The sequence below is a fragment of the Labrus bergylta genome, chromosome 9, assembly GCF_963930695.1.
Source record: "Labrus bergylta chromosome 9, fLabBer1.1, whole genome shotgun sequence".
Lineage (NCBI taxonomy): Eukaryota > Metazoa > Chordata > Actinopteri > Labriformes > Labridae > Labrus > Labrus bergylta.
The window spans coordinates 2489204-2513212 of NC_089203.1; the positions used below are offsets into that span (position 1 = coordinate 2489204).

Genomic DNA, 24009 nt, shown 5'->3' on the forward strand with positions numbered 1-24009 from the left:
TTATTTTTTTATCAAACTCAACACTTTTGTTTCCTTTAGTGTGACGTCTCACACAGAATTAAGCCTCTAAATATCATAATGTAAAGTTCAGTTTTATAACTTTTTAAAGCCATGTTTACCTGGAGTTTATTATAACTAGTGTTTGAACAATGACCGGCAAGTTATTGAGTAGGAGTTTAAGATAACACATCTGATACAACAAAATGACAAAACAAAACAAGGACTCAAAAAAATATAAAAACAAGCGAAAAACTGTAAAAAAAAAAAAAAAAAAAAGTGACAAAAAAAGGTCAGCCAGATGAAAACAAAGTACAGTTCTTCTTAAACACACTTATCATAATATGCTCTGTTTTCAGCTTCATCCCACAAGAATAACATAAAAAACATAACTTAATCATTCTTTATGATTAAAATGGATATCCATGATTCATATTGTGTTAAAAAATCAAACCTATCAGTGCTTCTATTAAATGTTCATTTATCTACCACATGTATTTCAATGAAGCATTATCTGAGTATGTTTACATCTACATAACTGTATTTTATACATATTTAGGCTGGTAGCTGACATGATTGACAGGTGGGCGCGATGTAATCGTTTGTCAGGAGGTTTAAAACCTGCCTCAGCTCCAGCTCTCAGCCTGTCGTTAGGTTGACTGAAAGTTAGACTGAGACAGGATTTCCAACTGCTGATGAGCCTCCAGAGCCCCCTGCAGGAACAGATGGATGACATCACTCAGGCTTCATTCTTTGATATTTACAGTCTATGGGGATGACATGCAGCAAAGTGCCAAGGCCGGACTCTAAACCCTCGGCTGCTGCCACCAGGACTGTAGCCTAGTCTCTGTACAGGCTGTCTGGCCAGTCAGCCGGATGAATCTTAACCAAAGGGTTTACTTCCTCGCTGTTTCAATGAGAGCAAATTGAAGATTGAAACCATTAAAGGTGCAAATGGAAGCTATGAACCCTTTTCAGTGTCCTTGCATGTAATTCATCAAATATCTACGAGCCAATTTCCAATATTTATAATAAATAATAATATTTTGCATAATGATAGTCTTGGAACCTTTCAAAGTGGTAAATTGGTTTAGAAAAGTGAACAATTTGGTTTCAATCAAAGGTAAAGGAGGTTTTGGTTCCATGCTGGAATTTTTAACTCTAAATTAAAGTCAGAAAAAGCAGCAAAATGTAAGAGATAACTGCTTCTTTTGATAAGTGCAGTGTACAACAAAGTGCTTTCTCCTGATAAACAGTCATCATGTTTTTTTTATACAGCTAAAAAGAGAAACAATAAAACCGGGCTGATGTAATATTTTTAATAGATATGAAGAATAACTTTTGAAATATACACATCATGTTGTATTCTTTTATAATAAAACACGTTTTCTCCCTCTCAGACCTCCCACCACGTCTCTGTGTTAATGAGAGCTAATTAGCCTTTAATTGTTTAGTTGCTGGTTAACGGGATGGAGAGTGCTGTAATATGACGGCTTTTAATTGGTGCCGGATTGAGAGATGCATTCGTGGTCAACTGACGCCGTCCGACGTCTTAGTTGTCTCTCTCTCTCTCTCTCTCTCTCTCTCTCTCTCTCTCTCTCTCTCTCTCTCTCTCTCATGCATGTGTGTGTTTCGGGGATGGTATAAGGACTCATCTTTTGTAAAGTAATTCTGACGTTATAATGGGCTTTATCAGCAGTAACACAGCAGCCTTTCTATTGAGCGCTCTCACACACACACACACACACACACACACACACACAGATATTACAGACTAATGAAAAAGAGGCCTTTGGGAATAAGAGGTTAGCTTAACGTCAGGTTTAACTGCTCCTCATAACGCTAATCACTGTGATTATTATTCTGCTAGACTGAAGGGTGTCTGTGTGTGTGTCCTCAGCTGTTAAAGGCAGAGCAGCCACACACACACACACAGATGCACATTTGTGTTATGGAAATGACCCCTGTGCGTATATGAGTGTTGTGTTCTGCATTGCAGCACAGCGAATGGCTAACAACCCCACCAGGAAATTAAAAACCATAAATTCTGCTTAGCGCAGATAGAAGCTCATCACGTGCACTAACACACACGGACATGCATAGGCACACACAGACACACGCACAGACACAATTGTCATCATCCCATTTCCCCCCGTTCCCCAATAAGATCACACAACCCTGAGGAGAGTGAAGGAATGAAGGAGACACCCTGCACATTCTCAGCACATCAGAGTGTAATGTTATAGAACTACTTTAGGAGACTTTTGTGTTTGAACATTATTACATATTGGAGCAGAAACATATCTATCATTGTAGTCTGGATTTGTTTAGATATATATCACAATCATGTTAAACATCTGGTGAAACCAGAGACTCATAAGTCAAACTTAAGACTGGAGTTCTTTCAAATCCTGGGTCATATGTTTAGAAAACGCATTCTTTTGTAAATATGTAGCTGTGACGCCTATAACGTTGAGAACGGGTTCTGCTATCAAAATTTAAAACACTGTAGAGAGCTGTCTCCCCCCGCCCCCTCCTCTCTAAAGTCGATGCTCACTCAGGTTGCCATGTCACAGAAACTGAAGCTTCAGTGTTTAGCCAGCTCTGCATCGGTCTGTAAACCTTTCTGTGACCTCCTGGTTGAGACACACACTTATAGTCTTGCACAAAATCACAAAGCGATGGATAACAAAGATAAACAAAACCAACAAACCATAAGACGTATTTTTGTAGGCCAACCCAGAAGTATCATCACCATGGAGTCTAACTAGAATTCTCCTATGGGATTTTTTCATTGGATTTTGGAAAATAAGCTCTGTGGCAAACGCACGTTTCTGAAGCGTAGGCGTTTTGTTCAGCAGGATAAGTTTCACAGATGAACACCATTTTTATGATGTTTGAAGAGTTAATGCAGCCGACAGAAGTAAAAAGCTAATGTTATGCTACAAGATTGTGACGTCACTAGCGTTGTGCTTCAGACGAAGCTAATCCACGTAGTTTAAGAAATAGTTTACTAACATAATATTCACCTTAACCTAAAGATTAAACCTACAGGAGACATCTCCGACTTGTTAGCAACCGCTTTTTTAAAGACGAGTAAAAACTTCAAACTTCACAAGTGAGGGTATTACCTAACGTAGTTTATGTGGTCTAACAAAACACCAACATCTCTTCAGCTTGTGTTAACCACAGACCTTATTTCAGGAGTCTAACCACAAACACATTCAAAATCCACACTGACTTTTAGACGTTAGACCCCATGGCGCTCAAATGCTAACTTTCTTCTGGGTTTTAAGACTCATTCCTGTGGCGCTCTATAGAGGCGATGAAGGAGTTTTTGTGTTTGTCTAAAAAAAGTTAAAAATGGGAACAGAAACACTGCTTCAAATGTGCACAGAAAGAATCTGTCAGAATCATTTTTTTGTACGTTTCTGCTCGTTAAAATGTAATAAATGTTTTCTAAACTGAAGACAGAAGATCATTGAAATCCTCTACCTCAGATAAAGGCGTCTGCAGACGGAGAGGAGGACGAGGACGAGGACGAGGACGAGGACGATGATGATGACGATTTCGATGAGGTTCCAGAGAAAGAAGGATACGAGCCGCACATTCCTGAGCATCTCCGAGCCGCATACGGTGAGTCACAGACACACACGCACACACACACACACACACACATAACCAGCACCTTAAACCTCCCGACACGTGCATAAATAAGGAAGTTAAGCTACAAAAGAGGACCTGCTGCTGCCCTAATCTTTTAAGATTCCCACACACACTCCACAAACAAACACACACACTTCAAAGAAACAGCTGCTGGAGAGTAGGGACCAGGTGACGTTTATTCTGCAGACTTCAGGTTGCAGGCTCATCAGAATCCAGGTGTTTAATTATACAACCTCTATTCTTTTATTGAAAGCTTTCGATCTCCAGTCATGTGTTTCACTAAACATTACCGGGAGTAAAAGAGGAAGAGCAAAAACACAAACTTGAAATACATCGTGTTTCAGGTTACAAGACAACAAACTCTCAAATTGCATATTTGTTCTATGAAGACACTATGAAGGAGTTTTCCTGCAATGTGTCTGGTTATTCAAAACAAGAAGTTACCAAACATTATGTCTTGTTTTTGTTGTTATTGCCCTGGTTTGAAACAGACATAAATATTGTTAAATTCATACTCATATCATATCTTATCTTAAAATCTAAGCCTGTCTAAACTGAGTTTTTACCTAAATATGAACTATATAGTTACTAGATAGATTTATTTTATAGATCTTTATGTTTCTCAGGTTGAGATCATATACATTATTGGATTTGCTAATTCCGTTTATATTTGCATTTTGTATTTTACAAGAGTATCTGTTTGATATGATGCACTGTGCCTTTAAGGTTACCCATGGTTACGGTTGGAGGTGTGATATTGCTTTAAGACAAGTTAGGTGTGGCTGTTGTTGGTGTTCAGTCTGTGTATGTCCTTGTGCTTTGTTAAGGACAGACATTAAAGTATACAGCAGAAGTTGTCCCCACACCTGAAGATATCTTTATTTAAGTTTGTTTAGTGTTTTAGTTAACTTCAAGACAACCGAGGATTAAATCAACATCATACAAGAAGCGCCGTTACATCAGCAAGGGCTGAAAAATAATCCTGAAATAGAAAATGTTCAGTACAACGTTCGTCTCTTTTCCTTTTTTTCTACAGCTTTTACTATTTTCCACATTCTTTGTTAACTATGAAAATAAAACAAGTGGACTGTTGTTAAACCATTTAATAACTTGAGCTAAATACAGAAAGCTTTTATAAAAAACTGAACCACGTGTCAGGCTTTGTTCTGAGAGAAAAACAAATAAAGTAGAACGAAGAAATCACAGTACTTGATTTGCTTTTCTTTTGTGAGCCTTTTGATTCTGATCTACAAAGCCTTACTACTGTTTCAAATAAAATAAGAAGACAATAGTTTCTCACTGTAATTAGTTATTGTGTATTTACACGATTTTTGAAAAGGTCAAAATACAAAAAGTTCACCACAAAATGGTTTTAGATATTTAAAAAACAAAGCCTGTGGCTTTTTGGACACCTCTGGTTTAGACATGGAACAGTGGATAGAGTCAGAAATCAGGAAGAGAGAGAGAGAGAGAGAGAGAGAGAGAGAGATGGGAATGGCATTTAGAGCGGCTGTGGCTCAGTTGGTAGAGTCGTAGTGTTTCAACTGGAAAGTCAGGGGTTTGATCCCCAGCTCCTACAGCAATATGTCCCATGTGTCCTTTTGCAAGACACTTAAACCTAAATTGCTCCTGTTGCCTTGTCAGCGGTGTATGAATGGATGAGTTGATACTGATGGACTCTTTACACAGCAGCCTCTACCATCAGTGTGTGAATGTGTATGAATGGATGAGTTAATACTGATGGACTCTTTACTCAGCAGCCTCTACCATCAGTGTGTGAATGTGTAGGTGTGACCTGCAATGTAAAAGAACTTTGAGTAATCAGAAGACTAAAAAATAAATATACAAGCTCAAGTCCATTTATCACTTACAAACGGAAGAGGAGCAACAGGTGGACTGGAACCCAGAGGACCATAGCCTCCGTACATGGGGGCGCTCAAACTAACCCCCAAAACATTTCTTCGTATGGTGTTCCAAACATAATAAGGAACACAACACAAAGGTTTTAAGTTCTTAGTTTATTGAAAATTAAACATAAAGTACCTGAAAAACCAGGAAACAAACCACTGAGGTGTTGCTGCTGTGAAGTTGGGACAGAGAGTGGTCAATCAGGAGGCCTTGCCTAATGGTCTACAGGTGAAATCAACAGGAGTCAGCAGAGGGAGCACCAAACAAACAGGAAACAACAGTGATGTAACAGAGGCACTATTAGCCACCGAATGCTAGCTGTGCTTTCATTTGGATACATGTTTGTTATATTTGAATGCAGAGTGATTGTGGAATTCCCAGGAATAAAAAAACCTCATTGAGGCCGATCAGCTCACACAGAAGAGTTAGTCTGCTCTCACACACTTCCTTCTGACTGTTAAACACATGTTCTGTCTGATTCAGAAATGCAGCACAGCCTTGTAATGGAGACAGATAGTTCCTTTTTTCACAGGAGTTTCCCCCTGTATATCTGTGATGGATATTTCCCTGTCAACACATCCACTCTGCCTTCACACACACACAATCATGGTAGCTACATGTGGACTGCTGTTAACGCTCCTTCTCTGAGCTCGTATGGATCATGTGGTGCCTGCAGGCAGCGCGAGAGGTCAGGGGTCAAATGTTCAGGTCATTAAACCACAGCCAGCTCATCTAAACAACATTAGGTTTTTTACAATAAATATTAGATTTGAATGTTCTACTGATCAGCAGCTCGGGGCAGCAGTAAAGCTCTCATGCTGCTGCTCCGTCAGCCCACTTCTCACCATTACTCATACCTGAACATGTTTCTGTTATTGCAGCGTCAGCCATGTTTTTTTGTGTCTGTGAGGTGACGTTCAGCCCCTCCTCGAGAGTCCACCCGACGACAAGCCCCCTAAGTCGATACCATCCACACTGAGCCTCTTCCTCACCTGAGAGCCCAACACTTCCACCTCCCTCCATTACTAATCAATTAGACACTAAAGTAATTAGACTGTATCTGATGCTCCCAAAACCTGTGTGTGTGTGTGTGTGTGTGTGTGTGTGTGTGTGTGTGTGTGTGTGTGTGTGTGTGTGTGTGTGTGTGTGTGTGTGTGTGTGTGTGTGTGTGTGTGTGTGTGTGTGTGTGTGTGTGTGTGTGTGTGTGTGTGTGTGTGTGTGTCTGGGTGTGTGTGTCTGGGTGATTAGTGGGCTAGGTAATGATCTACAGTGGCCATACCAAATTAACAATGCAACCTCTTTAATGAGGCCCTATTAGCCCTGCACCCACATTTTACCACACACACACACACACACACACACACACACACACACACACACACACACACACACATGTTAAACCTTGGTGGCAGGTGGATGCCTGGCTGGTCATCGTGTTTTGTTCTCTGTTGACTCTTGTCATAAGTTGCACATGCTCATTTATTCCTCTTTCCATCTCACTTTTAAGAGGGCAGGAAAAATGCAACTCATGAACGCTTTACACATGTCCATCCAAAAGGAGGCAGCAGAGGGACTCATGAACTGAGACATAAAGAGCGAGTCATGCAGCCTCACTGGATCAGAGCGTAGACTGTTTATGAGTTGACTAGCATGAGTTATCAGTTTGTAAAGTTTGTCTATACAGAGTTTAGGACACATATGTCTGTAAGTGTGAGTGTGCATGGTGTTGTTTGTTGAGTATGTTAAGAAAAAATAGATTGTATTCTAAAATAGAAATGACTGTGATGCTTATTCTGTTAGGCATTTTATTTTTAATTTTTGGGCTTTTTGTACCTTTATTGTAGAGATAGGACAGTGGATAGAGTCTGAAATCAGGAGCGAGAGAGAGAGAGAGGGGAATGACATGCAGGAAAGGAGCCAATGGGCCGGATTTAGAGGACCATAGCCTCCATACTCAGGGCACGCGCACTAACCACTGTGTCACCAGCGCCTTGTTAAAGGGTTTTTTTTAGTATGTGTTAGTATCAAGTTAATCTGTGAGAAAATGTGCTCCATCCCTGGAGTAGAATGCACCAACTTTCCTTACTTCTGTTGAAAACTTGAGGCAGCATCAGTAAAACTTTCTGTATTTTAACCCTGAAGGGATCACCATGTGTCGACACAACTTTACAGAAAGGATCCTTACAGAGATAGACCTCTTTGTCTTTCTGTTTGAATTTATACATTTTATGCAGACTTGTCCAAGCCGTTGATAACAACAAGCTAATCTATATTCATCTTATATTATTTTATTTATCTTAGCACTCGTACCAGAGGAATCTATTTCAACAGGTCTGAAACAGACTGAGTCTTTTAGATTTGGTCTTTGTTGTAGACCTCTGACACTTTCTCTGTTCTTTTATGTCTTCTTCTGAGTCTCTCCATCACAGACACATTCATCATCTACATTTCCTCTTTCTTTTTTTCCACGTTTCCCCTCTCCCTCCCTTCTCTCTCTCTTTCTCTCTCTTTCTCCCTTCTCTCTCTCTCTCTCTCTTTCTCCCTCCCTTCTATCTCTCCCTCTCCCTCCTTTTTCTCTCTCTCTCTCTCTCTCCCTCCCTTCTCTCTCTCTTTCTCTCTCTCTCTCTTCCTCCCTCCTCTCTCTCTCTCTCTGTTCTGTTGTTCTGATTATCAGTCCTCTTATCCCCCTCTCTGCTGTCAGGACACTATCTCTCTCTTTCTCAAATTAACATTTTAATTACAGGCCCTGCTTAACCCCAGAAAATCAATACCTCTTTCCGCCTGTTCCTCCCCTGTCTCTCTGCCTCTCTTCCCCTCAAACCCCCCCGATTTCCCCTCTCTTTTTCTCTAACATCCACCGCCCCACACACACACACACACACACACACACACGCACACGCACACGCACACGCACACACACACACACAACTGTGCACATTTCCTCCCATTGATCTGAGTGTCTTAACTAGGACCTGACCAATATGGGATTTTTTGGGCCGATACCGATATCCCTAATGGGGGAAAAAAACGATACCAATATATCGGCTGATCATTTTCTTAGAGTGATGAAATAGATGGATATACATTAAACATCTACGTGAATGACGTTGATCCTTCAAATCCAGTTATCAAAACCTTGTGGATATGCACGTGCATCACCGCTCAACACTTTGGAGAGTGATGATGTTGTTGTTATCCATACAGCGCCCTCTGCTGGTGACAGAGAACTGCCCGTGTAATGCTGTTTGACAGGTGAAGATGTCAAGTCATATCGGCACATATCTTCAATAAAATTGGCCAATACGGATAGTCACTGGATAAGCTAATATCGGTGGAACTGTTCTAATATATGAACAAAAAAGTGCAGGTAAATGTTTTAAAATTATATTTTATAAAGAACTTAATAAATTGATAATTTAGCTCCTAATGTCTCTACACAAGAAGACCATAATATTATTTTTTAGAAGGTCTGAGCTCCAGGTTCTTCATTTGATGACAGATTGAATTAGTGATATGCTGTATAATCTAAACAGTTTTGTTCTATAAAATATATGAAAAGTGGTTCAAAATCGAATCACTGGATGTTACAAGCCAAACCATTAAATGTTCAGAGACGGAGCAGGTCGTCCAGCATTTGAACGGTCAGCAGGTTATCCAGAATTTGAGATGAAGAACTTTTGTAGAAACACAAAAAAGTTCCTGTGACTAAAAGTTTTCTGCTGAAACGCTCCTGAAGAGGTTCATGTTTCTGTCATCTTTTTGTCTTTTTTTTTTTTTACGTCTCTATGACAGGTGACCGTGATGGGGAAAGGTTTTGTAAGCAAATTTACCATTAAAAAAAATCTGCAAAAAGTTCTTCTCTGTCAGTCAGAGCGGGAGAGTTCAAGACTGTTCAGAGAGGATGGTTTGTGCAACGCTGCGTGGACGGCATGAGTCTCTAATAATGAGAGGGATCAGCATGTCGGCTTACTGCTCCCCTCTGATCTCACCTGCAGTGTGTGTGTGTGTTAAGTCCTGCTTAGACCACACACACACACACACACACACACACACACACACACACACACACACACACACACACACATGCAGAGGGTTTTAAGTGTGGTTCTGCAGGGGATGTGACTGTTTTTTGCAGCTGGTTATGCTCTTTTCTTACATTGTTTGTTGAAAATGTTTAGTTTTTTATAAATGTGAGGAAAGGTAAACACTGCCTCTACATGCATTAACATTATTTGACAACAGATCAATATTTATTAAGTTTTTGATCAGACATGGTTGTTGCACATGCTCAGTCACTTCAGATAAAAAACCAACAAGAAGCTTAAAGGTAGATCTTCTCTTCTTGTTTATGTGTTTGCAGGTTTGGATCCTTCTCCTTCCACTTCCACCGCAGCCTTCACTAAGAAACCCCCACCTAAACGACCTGCCCCCCCACCAACTCCTCTGCCCTCCTCCTCCCGGCGACTAAAGCGTCTCACAGAGGAGGAGCAGGATCCGACATGTGCAGCCGCCACACTGCGTCACCTCAGACAGAACCTCCCCCTTCCACCTGCAGAACCCAGGTACACCTGCTGACCAGCTCTTTACCTTCTCCCCTCCTCCTCCTCCCCCTCCTTCAACTCGTCTTACCTTATTTTGGGCCCACTTCTTCAGCTTCAGAGAGCTTCTCACCAGTGCAAAAACATGGCACAAAGCACTTCTCTTACAGTACTAGTCGTTTGTTCTGTTTTATAAAGCTCCTTATTCTTAACATTTCACTGAAATACCAGCAAGAAAACATGAAACAAAGTTCATGCCATAGGTCGGGGCCCTAGGTGGGCAGCCCCAGTCAAAAAGGTCTGTGTTCTCGCCTACTTGTGAAACTAAAGAGGGTGTACAAATTTCAAAGTATTTTGTGCCTTCCTCTTGGAGTGGTGGGGAATTGCGTTGGGGTCAAGGAGCAAGGGTGGCCTGAGCACTACTACATTTAAAAAATAAAAAATGAAGGCGATCAAATATATTTCTCATTTTCCTGACTTGATCTAATAAAATACTAATGGGAAAAAATGTAATATAGGAAGAAATTAAAAGAGAGTCAGTCACGCTGGTATTGTTTTTTTATTTTAAGAAGTAGGCTAAATAAAATCATTTGAATAGAAATCATGATTTGTGTAAATGTTATAAAGATAATTACTCATTTCTTTTGGTGAGGAGATCTAATGGCTTGTTTAGGACTCAAAATTCAAAGGTTTGGACTTTTGACTCTAAATAGGACTTTCCCGTCTTTACTTGGGACTTGACTCAGGACTTGAGACCAAAGACTTGAGACTTACATGTGACTTGTAAAACAACGACCTGGTCCCACCTCTGCCACCACCCAGAATGAAGGGAAGGGGAAACACTGTGGTTAGTTTTAGAAACAGGTCAAACATAACAAAGTCCACATGTACAGGGGCACCGATGGCCCAGTGGTTAGGGCGGGCAACCCATGTACAGAGGTTGTAGTCCTCAAAGAGGGCGGCCCGGGTTCAAATCCGACCTTTGGCTCCTTTCCCTTTTTTATTTGTATCTCGACATCATTGTAAATTAGGGATTATTTTTATTAAATATTTTTTTAATGCGGGTAGGCAGGAAACGATTTCATGACTTCCATTGAGCAGAACAAGTCGTACATTGTGAAACTGTACTCCCTCATTGACAGTGCATGCGGCTGCTTCAAATGACAAGCAACCATTTTATTTTAGCAGCTGTAAGAGCAGCTAACAAACTGTGTCATTAAGCAGTAACATACAGTGAGGGAGGGACCGTTTTCTCCAACATACAGGACAACGCGCTTCAGATATTCCCCAGAAACCTCTCCACATCCTGGACATTACCAGACCATATGAATGAAAGTCCCATTGTCTGGACAGAAGTTACAATATGGATTAAATCTTCAGGGAGTGAAATATGACCTGTGAACAAACTTGTAATGAATCATTTGATGGTTTGAATTCCTAGAAGACTGAGATATGTTTAGACAGATAGAGGGCCAGTTCAGATCTGGAGAGAAGTGAATGTACTTTTTCCACAGGTTGGTTTATAGGAGGCCTCTGTTAAATATTTATAGAAGTTTGAGACAATGCCACTGATTTTACCTCTTGTGCCTAATATTCATAAAAGAGGGTGATTTTTAGGATCTGTGCCTGCAAGGTTATGGGAACCTTGTAAGTCTTGGAATTCACGGAGACCTTGTTGAGCCATGATGTCTTGGAGCTTATGAACACCTTTATCTTCCCATTGAGGGAAAGACATTGTTTTAGTGTTTATTGAAAGAGAAGGATTAGTGAAAATGGATAAAATGTGGCTGATGTTTGTTAGAGGTCTTTGCTAGTTGCTGGACTTTGCTCAATGCAGTGAAAACATGAGATGATTGGTCCAAAATCCCTTCTCTCTGTCTTATGGGGTTTGTTGGAGTACATCAGATTCACTAGATTATATGGATAAGTGCTCTTCAATGGGACGCCATGACACTTGAGACTCTGCAGCTGATTTATGACTCTGCAATGTATAACCTTTGATCCTAGGCTTTTTCTTATTTCATAAATACACACTGATGGTGGAATGTAACTTCCTCCAAAAAGCCAGCTGGGGGAGCTAGAGGAATCATTGAGCTAATCAAACTGATGCGAGCAAAATTAATCTTCTTTAAAAAAATTAAAAAAAAGCACAGGCCAAAAGAAGCTCAAACACATTCAGCCTTCCTGATGTTTAAAACGTTCCAACGAGCACTGCAACTTAAGAAATGAAGCCTTTTAGTCCGCAGCAATCACAGACAAATAAAGAAGGATGTTCCATTATGAATCATTTGAATTTTAAATCTTTGTAGAAAAATCTAGTAAATATGTTGTATTTTAGTCCTTCAAATGATTTTCATAAGCTTCTTTTGGACAATTTAAGTTCATATCTTTTCCCTGAAGAAGACTTTATAGAAATGAAATAAGTGAAACATGAGGATCACATGCAGAGAAGCTTTATTTGATAACACAAGTGGCCTGGGTCTTATACTGTAGTCGACTGCAGAATATTAGTTTGAACATTAAACATCTTGTTTCTCCTCCAGCAGCTCCTCTGTCTCCAGTCCATCCCAAACCGGTTCAGGCCAGGCTGCGGATGCTCCTGTGGTCCCCTTCGGTTTGGACCTGTATTACTGGGGCGAGGAGCAGCCGAACGCCGGCAAGATCGTCAAGTAAACACAGAGCCAGACACACACACAGCAGCACAGGTCATCGAGTTGTGTAGAAGAAAACTGAGCTTTAATAAGCTGATGTCTGAATGAATGTCACTGCCATGTTGAAGTATTTCATGCATGTGAAAGAAATGTAATACCTCCCCTCAAAGCTCTCATAGAATAATGAAGTCAACATCTGGAAATCACATTTCATGCTCTCCTTCGTCCTGCGCTGTCAGAAGTTTTAAACATTTTGCTTCTCAGTGGCTTTCCACTCAGATAAATCCTGTTTTTGGTACAGTTTGTTTTGTTTTATGAATAACTTTCTACATTTATTATAAGAGAACATAAATAAACACTTGTACACTCTTTAGATGTGGCTTTCTGCTCGCTGTGTGTAACCTCTTGGCGGTGTTTCCCTCTCGGGGCAGGTCGACCTCTCAGCATCAATTCTGGGTTCATGCCGAGGTGAACGAGGAGGTGCAGAACGAGGAGCTGTTGGCAGAGAGCAAGAGCAGGTACATCTCCTTCCCCGGGAGCTTCACTCCCGTCAGCCATCACTGCAGAGCTCCGCTGGGTGAGGGGAGGCTGTGTCAGCGACAGGACCGCCGAAAGGTAACTCACAAAACAGAGATCTGACTGTGTGTGTGTGTGTGTGTGTGTGTGTGTGTGTGTGTGATTAAACTGCACATGTGTCCTACAGTGTCCTTTCCATGGCCCCATCGTTCCTCGAGACCAGGACGGGAGACCCTGCAGGAAGGAGGACCGGCTGAGGGAAGAGAAGGAGGAGAGGAAGAAGAGGGAGGAGCAGCCAGGTCAGGAATCGAACACACAAATATACACAACAACAATCATCTTCAGTCACTTTGAAAAACATTGAATCTCTCTGTGAGAGTGTGTTTAACATCTGTCAGCTGTTCTGACTCAGTGTACACTGTAGGACCAACGACGCACCATCAGGTGGAAACTAGGCCCAACTTTTAAATGAGTTGTACAGCTCAAATACCAGCCTGAAATCATGAAGTCTAAGTGTGGGTTTAGAGGGGGGTCCTTCTCTGAAAACAAAAGTCAGAATCATGATTAGGCTTTCATGTTTACCTCCCTCAGATCATCACCTCCACTTGCCTGATGAACATCAGGTTAACATTTCATGTTTCCACTTCTTATTGACAATCTTCAGAATGAGACACCTATCTTATCTTGTCTCCTTTTTCTTTTCTTTTTCTTTACTTGTTTGCAAAAGATTTAACTTCATAGTTATTTGCTGTTGTGTCATTTTTCTCTTGACATTATGGAACAGTCTGGAGTGGGAGAGTTTGTTCCACTGGTCTGGACTCTTTGCACTCCTTCCTGGCAGGTCTTCCTGCATGCACAATCAAACCCCTGCAGAACTGTTCATCTCCCTCCACTGGCTCCCAGTTACTGCTAACATCACATTTCACACCGCTGTCGGTCACCACTCGTATTATAGGTAGTCTACTAATGGAGAATAATGTCTGATAAAAAGTTTAAAATGGCAGCTCTCAGCTCTTGGTCTTTTAGTGGAAAAAGAAGAGGCTGAGGAGACAAATAAGGAGAAACCACACTAATGGGTGAAAGCATGGACACTACAGCGGCATGCTCAAGGGGCTTTACAGAACCTGAGAGGAGAGCTGGAGAGAAATGAAACCTCTGAACAGCCAATCAGAGAGATTCATCTCTTTAGTTAGCTCGTAGCTTCACATTGCATGTAAACTGACACAGAATGAGCGTGATCTAAAAACTCTCAAGACGTTTTCACATATGCACTCCGGTTAATATCTAGATATTTACAGGAGGACTTCTCCGGAGATTCTCCCGAACTAGGCTTTCACATATGCTCCTCACAGCGGGGGACTATCCCTGTCAGAGGGGGAGGGGGGGGGGGGGGTACTATCCCTGTCAGAGGGGAGGGGGCTCGGGGGATTTCCAGAGGTAAGACGTGACGTAAATAAACAACGTGGAAGTAGCGGCCGAAGCAACAGAGTCAGCTACACGATGTTATTATGAGAATATTTGTCTTTATATCAATGCTATGTGTAATCCAATGGAATGACAACATCCACAAAACAGAGGAGAACAACATAATGACAAACAGAAAACATAATGCAGCCGGTTAATTACATGCACGGAGATCGTAGAGGTCGTGTGCAGACACTTTAGCCGGTCACTGTATAAACGTCATTCTCTTTTCATTGGCTGAAATTGAAATCTCCAGAGTATATGCTGCCACGTTCACACAACAGCTCACGGATATTCTGCGGAAAAAATACTAGGGGTCTGGAGGAGAAACTCCGGGTAAAGACCGCGCATAAAATGTGTCTGTTTGCGTTCACACATAGCCTAAAGTTCCTCCGGGTAGCCAAATCTCTGGAGTTTTTCAGGAGATTTCCGTATGTGTGAAAAGGGTTTTACTAACATCCAAATAATCAGTGAGTATGTTCTTCTTCTTCTCTCTAGTTCTTGACTAAAACAGCTTTTATACACAAGGGGAGGAGCCGGCCGTCCCGTCCATGTAAACACAGCTCTGACAACAACACAGCCAGCAGGACTCGAGCTTCTCACTCATTGTAGACTGTCATGACTCAGAGACACATTTACACAGGAGAGACTTTATGATTTATTTATGTGTCAAATGTTGCACATTCCTCCTTTAAGAAAAAGCTTAAGACCCATCTCTTTCATGAACATCTGCACACTTAATGATAGTGATGATGATGATGTTATTGAGAATTGTTTTGATGATGATTAGAGTTGTCATGAGAAGCTGTCCATGTTGTTAATGATGACAGTAAAGTGCTCTGCCTCTGGTCACTTCCTGCCAGCAACCCTGTGTCCGATTGGACTAAAAGCTTTTTGTTTGCTCTTCCTGAGGATGTTTCCTCCTCTCTTCATCCTTTCTTCTGTTGTTGTAACTCTCTGATTTTCACATTATCATCGTCTGATAGGCTGTGTGACAGAGGCTTGTGTGTGTGTGTGTGTGTGTGTGTGTGTGTGTGTGTGTGTGTGTGTGTGTGTGTGTGTGTGTGTGTGTGTGTGTGTGTGTGTGTGTGTGTGTGTGTGTGTGTGTGTGTGTGTGTGTGTGTGTGTGTGTGGCCATGACATGCAGTCCAGTGAGTTGTGAAATAGCATCTTTTGTTACCAACTACACTATCGATCCACGAATCAATCTCACACCTTCACACGCACACACACACACACACACACATCAATCTCATAGTTGGTGGGGGGGTGGAGGTCTGAATAAGTTGATGAACCGTTGACCTCAGCTCTTTCTACCTACTGAGACACACATGTGCTCTGAGGTTAAACGGGCAGAGTTTAAAAAGCACAGCACAGATTTTTTAAGTTAACAGAATTTGACCTGCAGAGTTGGCGAGTGAGAAGTCGTGAGTGTCTGCTGCTGGAGTCACTCTGGACATTTGATGTACATCATACATGGAAATGTAAATGTACAGTTGTTCCTGGTCAGACAGCCCGTCCCCTGAACCCCACTGGGTTGGATTCTGGGGTGTGAGGCCAGACTGAAACTCTAGAGTCAAACTGAAGTTTAATTTCTCATCGATGGACTAACACACCCAGAGAATGCCGTTGTGGGTGGATTTACTCTTGCACCTCAGTCGGACCCGGTTCCCGCTATGGGGGTTTGACCCGGAAGTTGACATGTTGAGTCCGAGAACAAGAACTATGTATTTTTTTACCAGACGAGGGGACACAGGTTATGTCGTGTCGTAGGAATTAAATGTATGAAGCTCAGTAGTCATTTCATTGACCATAAATGTTAGTCAAAGACTGATTTTTCCATGACTAAAGAGAGACAATGACGAGCTAAAAATAGCTACCTTGGTACACATATCTGATGCTAAGCTAATTGAATGAGTCTAAAGACAGAAAACGTTTTGACTCAATGTAGTGACGTTTTCTTGACTAAACTGGAGCAGAATGTTTTGAGTTTTAACTTAGAGGGGGAATGACTCAAATGTGACTAAGATGATACGAAACGTTTTCATCCAGAGACTGAAACTAAATCTGCTTGAATTAAACCAGATGTGAAGCTGGTCATTGTTTCACCAGTTTGCACCTTGCTAACGAGTTGGTCGATGTTAAGGTTCAACTGGGAGAAGATCCAGAAGAAGTGTTGAAAGCATCTCACCACCTACTGTAGCAGAGTCAGACATACTTCAATAAAGAATTCCCCCCTAGACGCTTGTTTACTGGGACAAGGACATTTGTCTGATGAAACGTCCTGATCAAGCTGTAAGTGTAGCTCGACTTAGCTGTGAATGTAAACGTGTTGAGTGGTGCAGCATGAAGATCCTGATGAAGCTGCTCGCTGACAGATGAAGAGAAACAGGTGGAGACATCTTTTAGAGGAGACGCATGGATGTCTGACCGCTGACCACTGACAGCCACATGACCTTTAGTTTATACCATTAATAACAATGAAGTGGCTTCAGGTCTGACAGCATACATCAATGTATTACATAATGTCTGTTTGGTATTTGAAACACTTTAACACAGATGAGAAGTGATACAAGTTATGGTTTTAGTAACTGAATGATTATTTAACTGGCATGTTTTACAAATGAATTAATATTGATATTTTGTCACTGCATCAGAGCTCTGTGAAGTCTAAAGCAAATTTCTTATCTTTTCTTATCTCTTACTAAGAACGGTGCGTTGACATTCGGGCGAGAATCTGAAGCCAAACATCTATTTGACTCTAAATGGGACCATGATTTACTAAATAAACACCCTGCTGTTTTAAAGATGACTAGATTGAAAACTCGTTCAGAAAGTGTTTACTGAGGATAAAACATCAACTGAGAAGTCAGAACATTTTCTCATATTACTATACCTGGCCTCTTTTTGCAACCAGAGGGGTCGGACCCCTGCTGGCCATTAAAGAGCTGGGCTCAGGCTACGTGTACCTCCAACATACAGCCTATGTTTGGCTTGTAAATCCACAAAGTGGACGAGCAGAATCTTTATTGGTAGAGAATACTCTGATCTCTTGTTGTTTTTGTTGTTCAGCTTCACTACGGTCTAATCTTCACCAGCTTTTAAAGTCTCCAACGGTCGCTGCATGACTGAACATCAAACCTTCAAACATGAGAGAGAGAGAGAGAGCAGCTGACTGACACACATAAACACACACACACATACACACACACACATAACACACACACACACACACACACACACACACACACACACACACACACATACACACATACACACACATACACACACACACACACACACACACACACACACACACACACACACACACACACACACACACACACACACACACACACACAGACCCCAGCTGGACGGGCTAAGAGGTGTTGACAGAGGAAAGAGCCCTGCTGCAACACTGATTAAATTCACTTACTCTCCCTCTTCTTCTTCCCCTCTTACTTTCCTTTCCTCTTCTTCTTTTTCTTCTTACATTTTTTTCATTTTCTTTCATGTCGTATTCTTCTTATTTTTTTAACTTTTTTGTTTTTCTCAAACTCCTCTCAAATCACAACAACAAAGTGAGGGAGGTCAGAACAAACACAATGTAAATGCAGCTGCTCCTCTTTTAGCAGTAATGATTCTCCTAAACACCAGCTGCTTTTCAATTACTGCCCTGTGTGTCTGTGTGTGTGAGTGTGTGTGTGTGTGTGTGTGTGTGTGTGTGTGTGTGTGTGTGTGTGTGTGTGTGTGTGTGTGTGTGTGTGTGTGTGTGTGTGTGTGTGTGTGTGTGTGTGTGTCTGTGTCTGTGTGTGTGTGTGTGTGTGTGAGTGTGTGTGTGTGTGTGAGTGTCTCTGTGTGTGTGTCTGTTTGTGTGTTTGTGTGTTTGTGTGTAATGAGGGATATTGAAGGTCCAGTGAGACCCGGGGTCAGCCTGCTGATTAATCACACACACACACAGACGGGGCTGGGGTCAGTGTTTTGACAGAGCGGAGCGCCCGGCTTCAGTCCCGTCACCTCACACTGTAATTACTTTGCATTACTGCAGGTTTATCTCTTAATTCCTTGGCGGTACGTCATTAACTAGAAGTGTCTCTTCGTTTAGACCGTCATTACTCTGCATTACAGCCGCTCTTTACTTTATCACCCAGAATTATGACATTACACTTTTCATTAACACTAGAATTGGATCCAAATGAGGCCGTAGCACTCAGTGTTTTCTGCCAGTGTGAAGCTGTGAGCTCCTTTGTGATATCAGCTGTAATCACTTCATCACACTCTGCATTAGAATGAGTTTAGTGAAGTGTTCATTTGTAACCGTGGCAGTGAGTTGTTTAAGAAAGGGAAGGACCAAATGTACTCAAAGAAGAAGTAAATATGTGTCAACGAGGAATCAAGAGAAAGATCATTGAACTTTTATTTTCTTATTTTTCATTGAGTACACAGATAATACATACAACTTCAGGAGATGCTTTTCACTTACACTTCCATTTTCTCATGAAATCCTAACATGTCATTTTACCAAACAACTACACATCCATATCCATACATGTATACACACACCCTTTAGTATTCAGAGTGTTTAATGTGATGAAGATGTTGTAAAATTAATGAGTAAGCATGTCTGATAAACTTGATCTCTATCTCTCTTTTTTAAATAATTGAGATTATGATTTTTGCCATAATCGAGCAGCCCCATTCACCGTTGCTGCTCCGTCTCCTGGACTGAAAATCTTGTAAATAGTAGCTTCAATTTGTATTTAAAGTTAATGATGATTTATTCATTAACACATGGTATTGGTAAACCTTAGCAGTATGAGAAATATGCTGTCAGGATGAAGGTTAAAGGTCACATATCCTCCTCCTCTTCTTCAGTTTAAATAAGTGTCAGAGCTCCTCAAAACATGTGTGTGAAGTTTCTTGTTCTAAATCCACTCTGATCCTGTATTTGATCATGTCTATAAACCCCTCTATTTCAGCCCTGCTCAGAACAGGCTGTTTCTGTGTCTGTACCTTTAAATATGTAAATGAGCTGTGTTTGACCACGCCCCCTCTCTGGAAGGGCTTGGGTGTCTCGGTCTTTCTCGCTCCATGTCCTATTGTTTAAGGTGAGAAGGCAGACTCAGAGGGCAGAACAAACACCTAGCTGTGGGAGTGTCACCCACCTGGGGGAGGGGTTACTGCCCTTTGTGTGCCCATTTTCTGAAAAGTGGAGCAGGAGACAGACTAGAGACACATGTTAGTGTTAGAGGAACATGAGGAAGTGTATATTAAATAATAAGTGCCCTTTAAAGTGGGCGGCTGTGGCTCAGTTGGTAGGTCGAGGGTTCGATTCCCAGCTGGGCAACATGTCCGATGTGTCCTTGGGCAAGACACTTAACCCCAAATTGCTTTCCCGCGGCTTGGTGGTGGTGTATGAATGGATTAGTTACTTCTGATGGATGTTACTACATAGCGATCATCACTACCATCAGTGTGTGAATGTGTAGGTGTGACATGCGGTGTAAAAGCGCTTTGAGTAGCCGGAAGACTAGAAAAGCGCTACATAAGCTCAAGTCCATTTACCATTTAAAGTAATTAGTAATCTTATCCTCAGCAGAACTGCAGTTTAATATTCATCTGGTGTTGTTGCACTACGCTATGAAAATGTTTCACATTATGTTTTTCTTACAGGAAATAAAAGCATGGAAATTCTTTAACTTCATTGTTGAAACATTTTTCTTCTTTGTGTTGCAGACTGGCGTGATGCGGAGCTTATGAGAGACATCGAGGCGGCGACAGGAGAAAACCTGGGCTCTGACCGAGTCGGTAAAAAAGGAAAAGGGAAGAAGAAGAAATACCCGAACCTCAGTGATCTGAAGCAGAACGCCAACACGGCTCGCTCCAGGCTGGAGAGGAAAGTCTTCAACAAGTATATCACTTCCTGCTCTTTAACAAAGTTTAATAACCCGCAACATATCCTGAACATGAATCCTACATTTCCCATGATACAACTCAGTGGTTTATATTCAGAAGAACCTTCAGTGAAGCTTCAGTGTTTAGCCAGCTCTGCATCGGTCTGTAAATCGGTCTCTGGTCCAAACAAATCCAGAGCATTCAGGAGCAGAATCTAAAGTTAGAAGGAGGACATACTGGCTGCTGCATTGTTGTCAGAGAAGCCAGCACTTCAACATAACATGTTTCCTTAATGTCTGATCATACAGTAAGATACCTTTATCATTTCATTCACTACACATCTCACTGATTGGACCTTAAGACAAAGTTGTTGATACTTCTAACCACATGTTTCTCTGAGGGATGATTTTTACATCCTCATGTTTAAGAAAACATGTCATAATTCATGTTTCATTCATATTTGATGAATATAATTTTAAGGACACAGATAAGTAAATATTTAAACAGCAAAAGACTTAAAAAGTTGAATCTGAAGATCTGATATGTATGTCAAAAAAAGTATATCAGAAAACTAAGTCAGACCTCTGCTGCAAGTCTGTGAACAAAAAACTAGTAAGAGAGAGCTTATTACTCCTGTTATATTTATTTAAGAAGGTTTTATAAGGGCTTTGGCTGTTAGGGAAGTGAAAAGTGATATATAAAGGGTTTGAATGCTGCTGAGGTGGGCAGCCTGACGTTGTGCTGTCCTTAAGGGCTTAGAGAGGAAATCAAGATTCAGCTAATGTGGAGTTATTTCTCCAGTTATTTTCATCTTTAATAATCTATCCTCCTCCTCCTCTCCTTTTATCTCTACTGTTGTGTCTCTCAGGAGCAGCATGCGCAGAGTGGCTCAGGTGATGAGTAAAGCTGACGGAAGAAAACACGACAAGTTCTCCAACCAGTTCAACTACGCCTTAAACTGACCTCCGACCTCCGAGCAGCTACATCTGCCTTCAAATGAACCGAGACAGACTTGAATCACACTGACAGAAGCAGAGGTTTTAATTTATTGATGTGCCCGTATGGACTGATGAAGAGACAGAAATGGTGGGAGAGACATATTTCAATCATTGTTTGAACACTCTGAGGCATCTCAGGTGTTATAATGTGATCATTTAGGAGGGTATGAACATGCACTGTTTGGTTGCAATAATATCAACTTTGTACCAGCCAAATTCATTTTGACTGGATTTTTTTATTCCCTTTTTCAGGTTTTTATTCTAATAGCCAAGTTAACTTTAACGTTTGTATTTGTTTATGTTTTGTATGTTTAGTAAATGAACATCACGCATGTTCAAACTATTTGTATCAGAATTAAACTAAGAGACTCTGCCTGCTCTTTCTGTCTTTGTCTGTTTGATGATTTTAATTCAGGCTCAGATCTGCATCCTCACATTAAGTTTGGACAGATGTTTCCCTCATCAGTGATTGCAATAATCTGAGATTGAGCCACAGTATGATCTGTTACCTGCCAACATGTAATCCACAGATTACTTTGAATGATTGAGAGGGAGAATAAAATGCCAAAAAAAAAAACAATGCGCAAACTTGAATAAAAAAATAAAGTAAGTTTAAAGAAGATTCTTTAACCCGTCATGTATCTCCACTTCTGTTCTTTTCCATTACCAAGTCCCACCTACGGTGACTTACTGTAGGCCAGATCACATGTCCATCAGGGCACTTCAGGGCGACGAGTAAGCCGTCTCTTAGTTCAAGTTAAACATTATTTAGCTCTTCATCATTGGACAGTGAGTGCCTGTGTGCGTCCATCAAGATGGAAGAGCTCTTTTTTATTTCATCTGGGTCTATGTGTTACATGTGATTGATATTTATACTAAAGTGATTACCGTATTTTCCGCACTATAAGGCGCACCGGATTATAAAGCGCACCTTCAATGAATGGCCTATTTTAGAACTGTTTTCATATATAGGGCGCACCGGATTATAAGGCGCATAGAATAGAACGTGTTTACAACTGAACAAGGCTGGGAGATATTGTGAATATATAAATATAAATACGTATAAAACGTAACGTATAAAACTACAAAAACAAAAGTACATAAGACGATTTCCCCAAATAAATTAATAAATTATTTCTTTGACGTTTCTCTTAACTCTCAAAACGTAGTTTTATACGTAGTGCATTCACAATAACTCAACGTTGTTCAAACGTTAATGTGCTTATTCACAATATCTCCCAGCCTTGTTCAGTTGTAAACACGTAAAAGAAACACAGTCTGATACCGCTAATTCAAACGTTAGTGCATAACTCAACATTGTTCAGTTACGTATTACACGTAAAGCTCACTTTTTCAGTTCATTCCCCGTCCACGAATCCCTCGAATTCTTCTTCTTCAGTGTCCGAAGTCACTGAGCTGAGCGCCGTGTACAACCAGTATGGATCAACCAATTAACCAATTGATCCATATATAAGGCGCTCCGGATTATAAGGCACACTGTCGTTTTTTGAGAAAATTAAAGGCTTTTAAGTGCGCCTTATAGTGCGGAAAATACGGTATGTAAACTACAATGGTGCTGCCCATTGTCTGCTGTATTTCTGTCCTTATAAGGACATGAGGGAAGTCAGACGCTACTCTTAATACTAATATAATGAACTGTGTTATTTGTTATGCTAGTTGTTCTGTGGAGTAAGGTTGCAGTGTGTTTTTTTCCTTTGTCTTTATTTGTTGTTACAGAAAACCACACACACATCCACACATATTTTCTCTCCAAATAACCGATGCTGCACATCGTGTGTGAAGATGATAATAAAAATCTCTGAAGACAAATCCATCTAACGAGCATTTTTACTGATACAAACACACTCCTGCACAGTGTTAAATAATGATTACCAACACACTTACATAATCTCTTCCTTTTTATTTTTTTTAATTCACAGAAAACAATCAGTTTAATAAATGATCTCACACATGCTGTCTACATAGGTCATCCTCTTACTGACAGATCAGTGTTTTCACTTATGATGCTTTGTATTTATTATCAATAAACTCTATTCTCCATAATCCAGAATATATGTCTCTGTTCCTGACTGATGACTCCTCACACACACCAACTTCCTAGTTTGTGTTTTGTCCAACCTCGACGTCCCAGCTGTGAGTCCCTGAGTTGAAGCCCTCAGAGCTCAGGACAGAGCAGCTGTCATCAATCCTCTCTGGATTATCAGGAAGCTGCTTCTCCTCTCCTCGTCTCACACAGGTCAGATCTTCAGACAGGATGAGGTCTGGACCAGCAGAGTTTGGGTCCAGAATCACAGGACTGTAGGAGACCATGTTCATCATCTTGTTCCAGATGTGGAAGCTCAGGTTGCCCAGGTG

The 24009-nt window shown here is 41.0% G+C and overlaps 1 protein-coding gene across 2 annotated transcripts in view; it reads left to right on the forward strand.

The window, feature by feature from the left end:
* uvssa (UV-stimulated scaffold protein A) overlaps nt 1-22013 on the forward strand; it is a 45023-nt gene extending 23010 nt beyond the window's left edge. The window contains exons 9-15 of one of the 2 annotated variants that reach the window (XM_065958736.1): nt 3498-3633; nt 9932-10133; nt 12653-12778; nt 13192-13375; nt 13464-13575; nt 20477-20651; nt 21504-22013. In XM_065958736.1, coding sequence (XP_065814808.1) covers nt 3498-3633; nt 9932-10133; nt 12653-12778; nt 13192-13375; nt 13464-13575; nt 20477-20651; nt 21504-21597 — 1029 coding nt within the window. In that variant the 3' untranslated portion in view covers nt 21598-22013. The remainder of the gene's footprint in view (nt 1-3497; nt 3634-9931; nt 10134-12652; nt 12779-13191; nt 13376-13463; nt 13576-20476; nt 20652-21503) is intronic. The other variant, XM_065958737.1, reaches the window with a different exon arrangement.
* Nucleotides 22014-24009: the final 1996 nt, after the last annotated feature.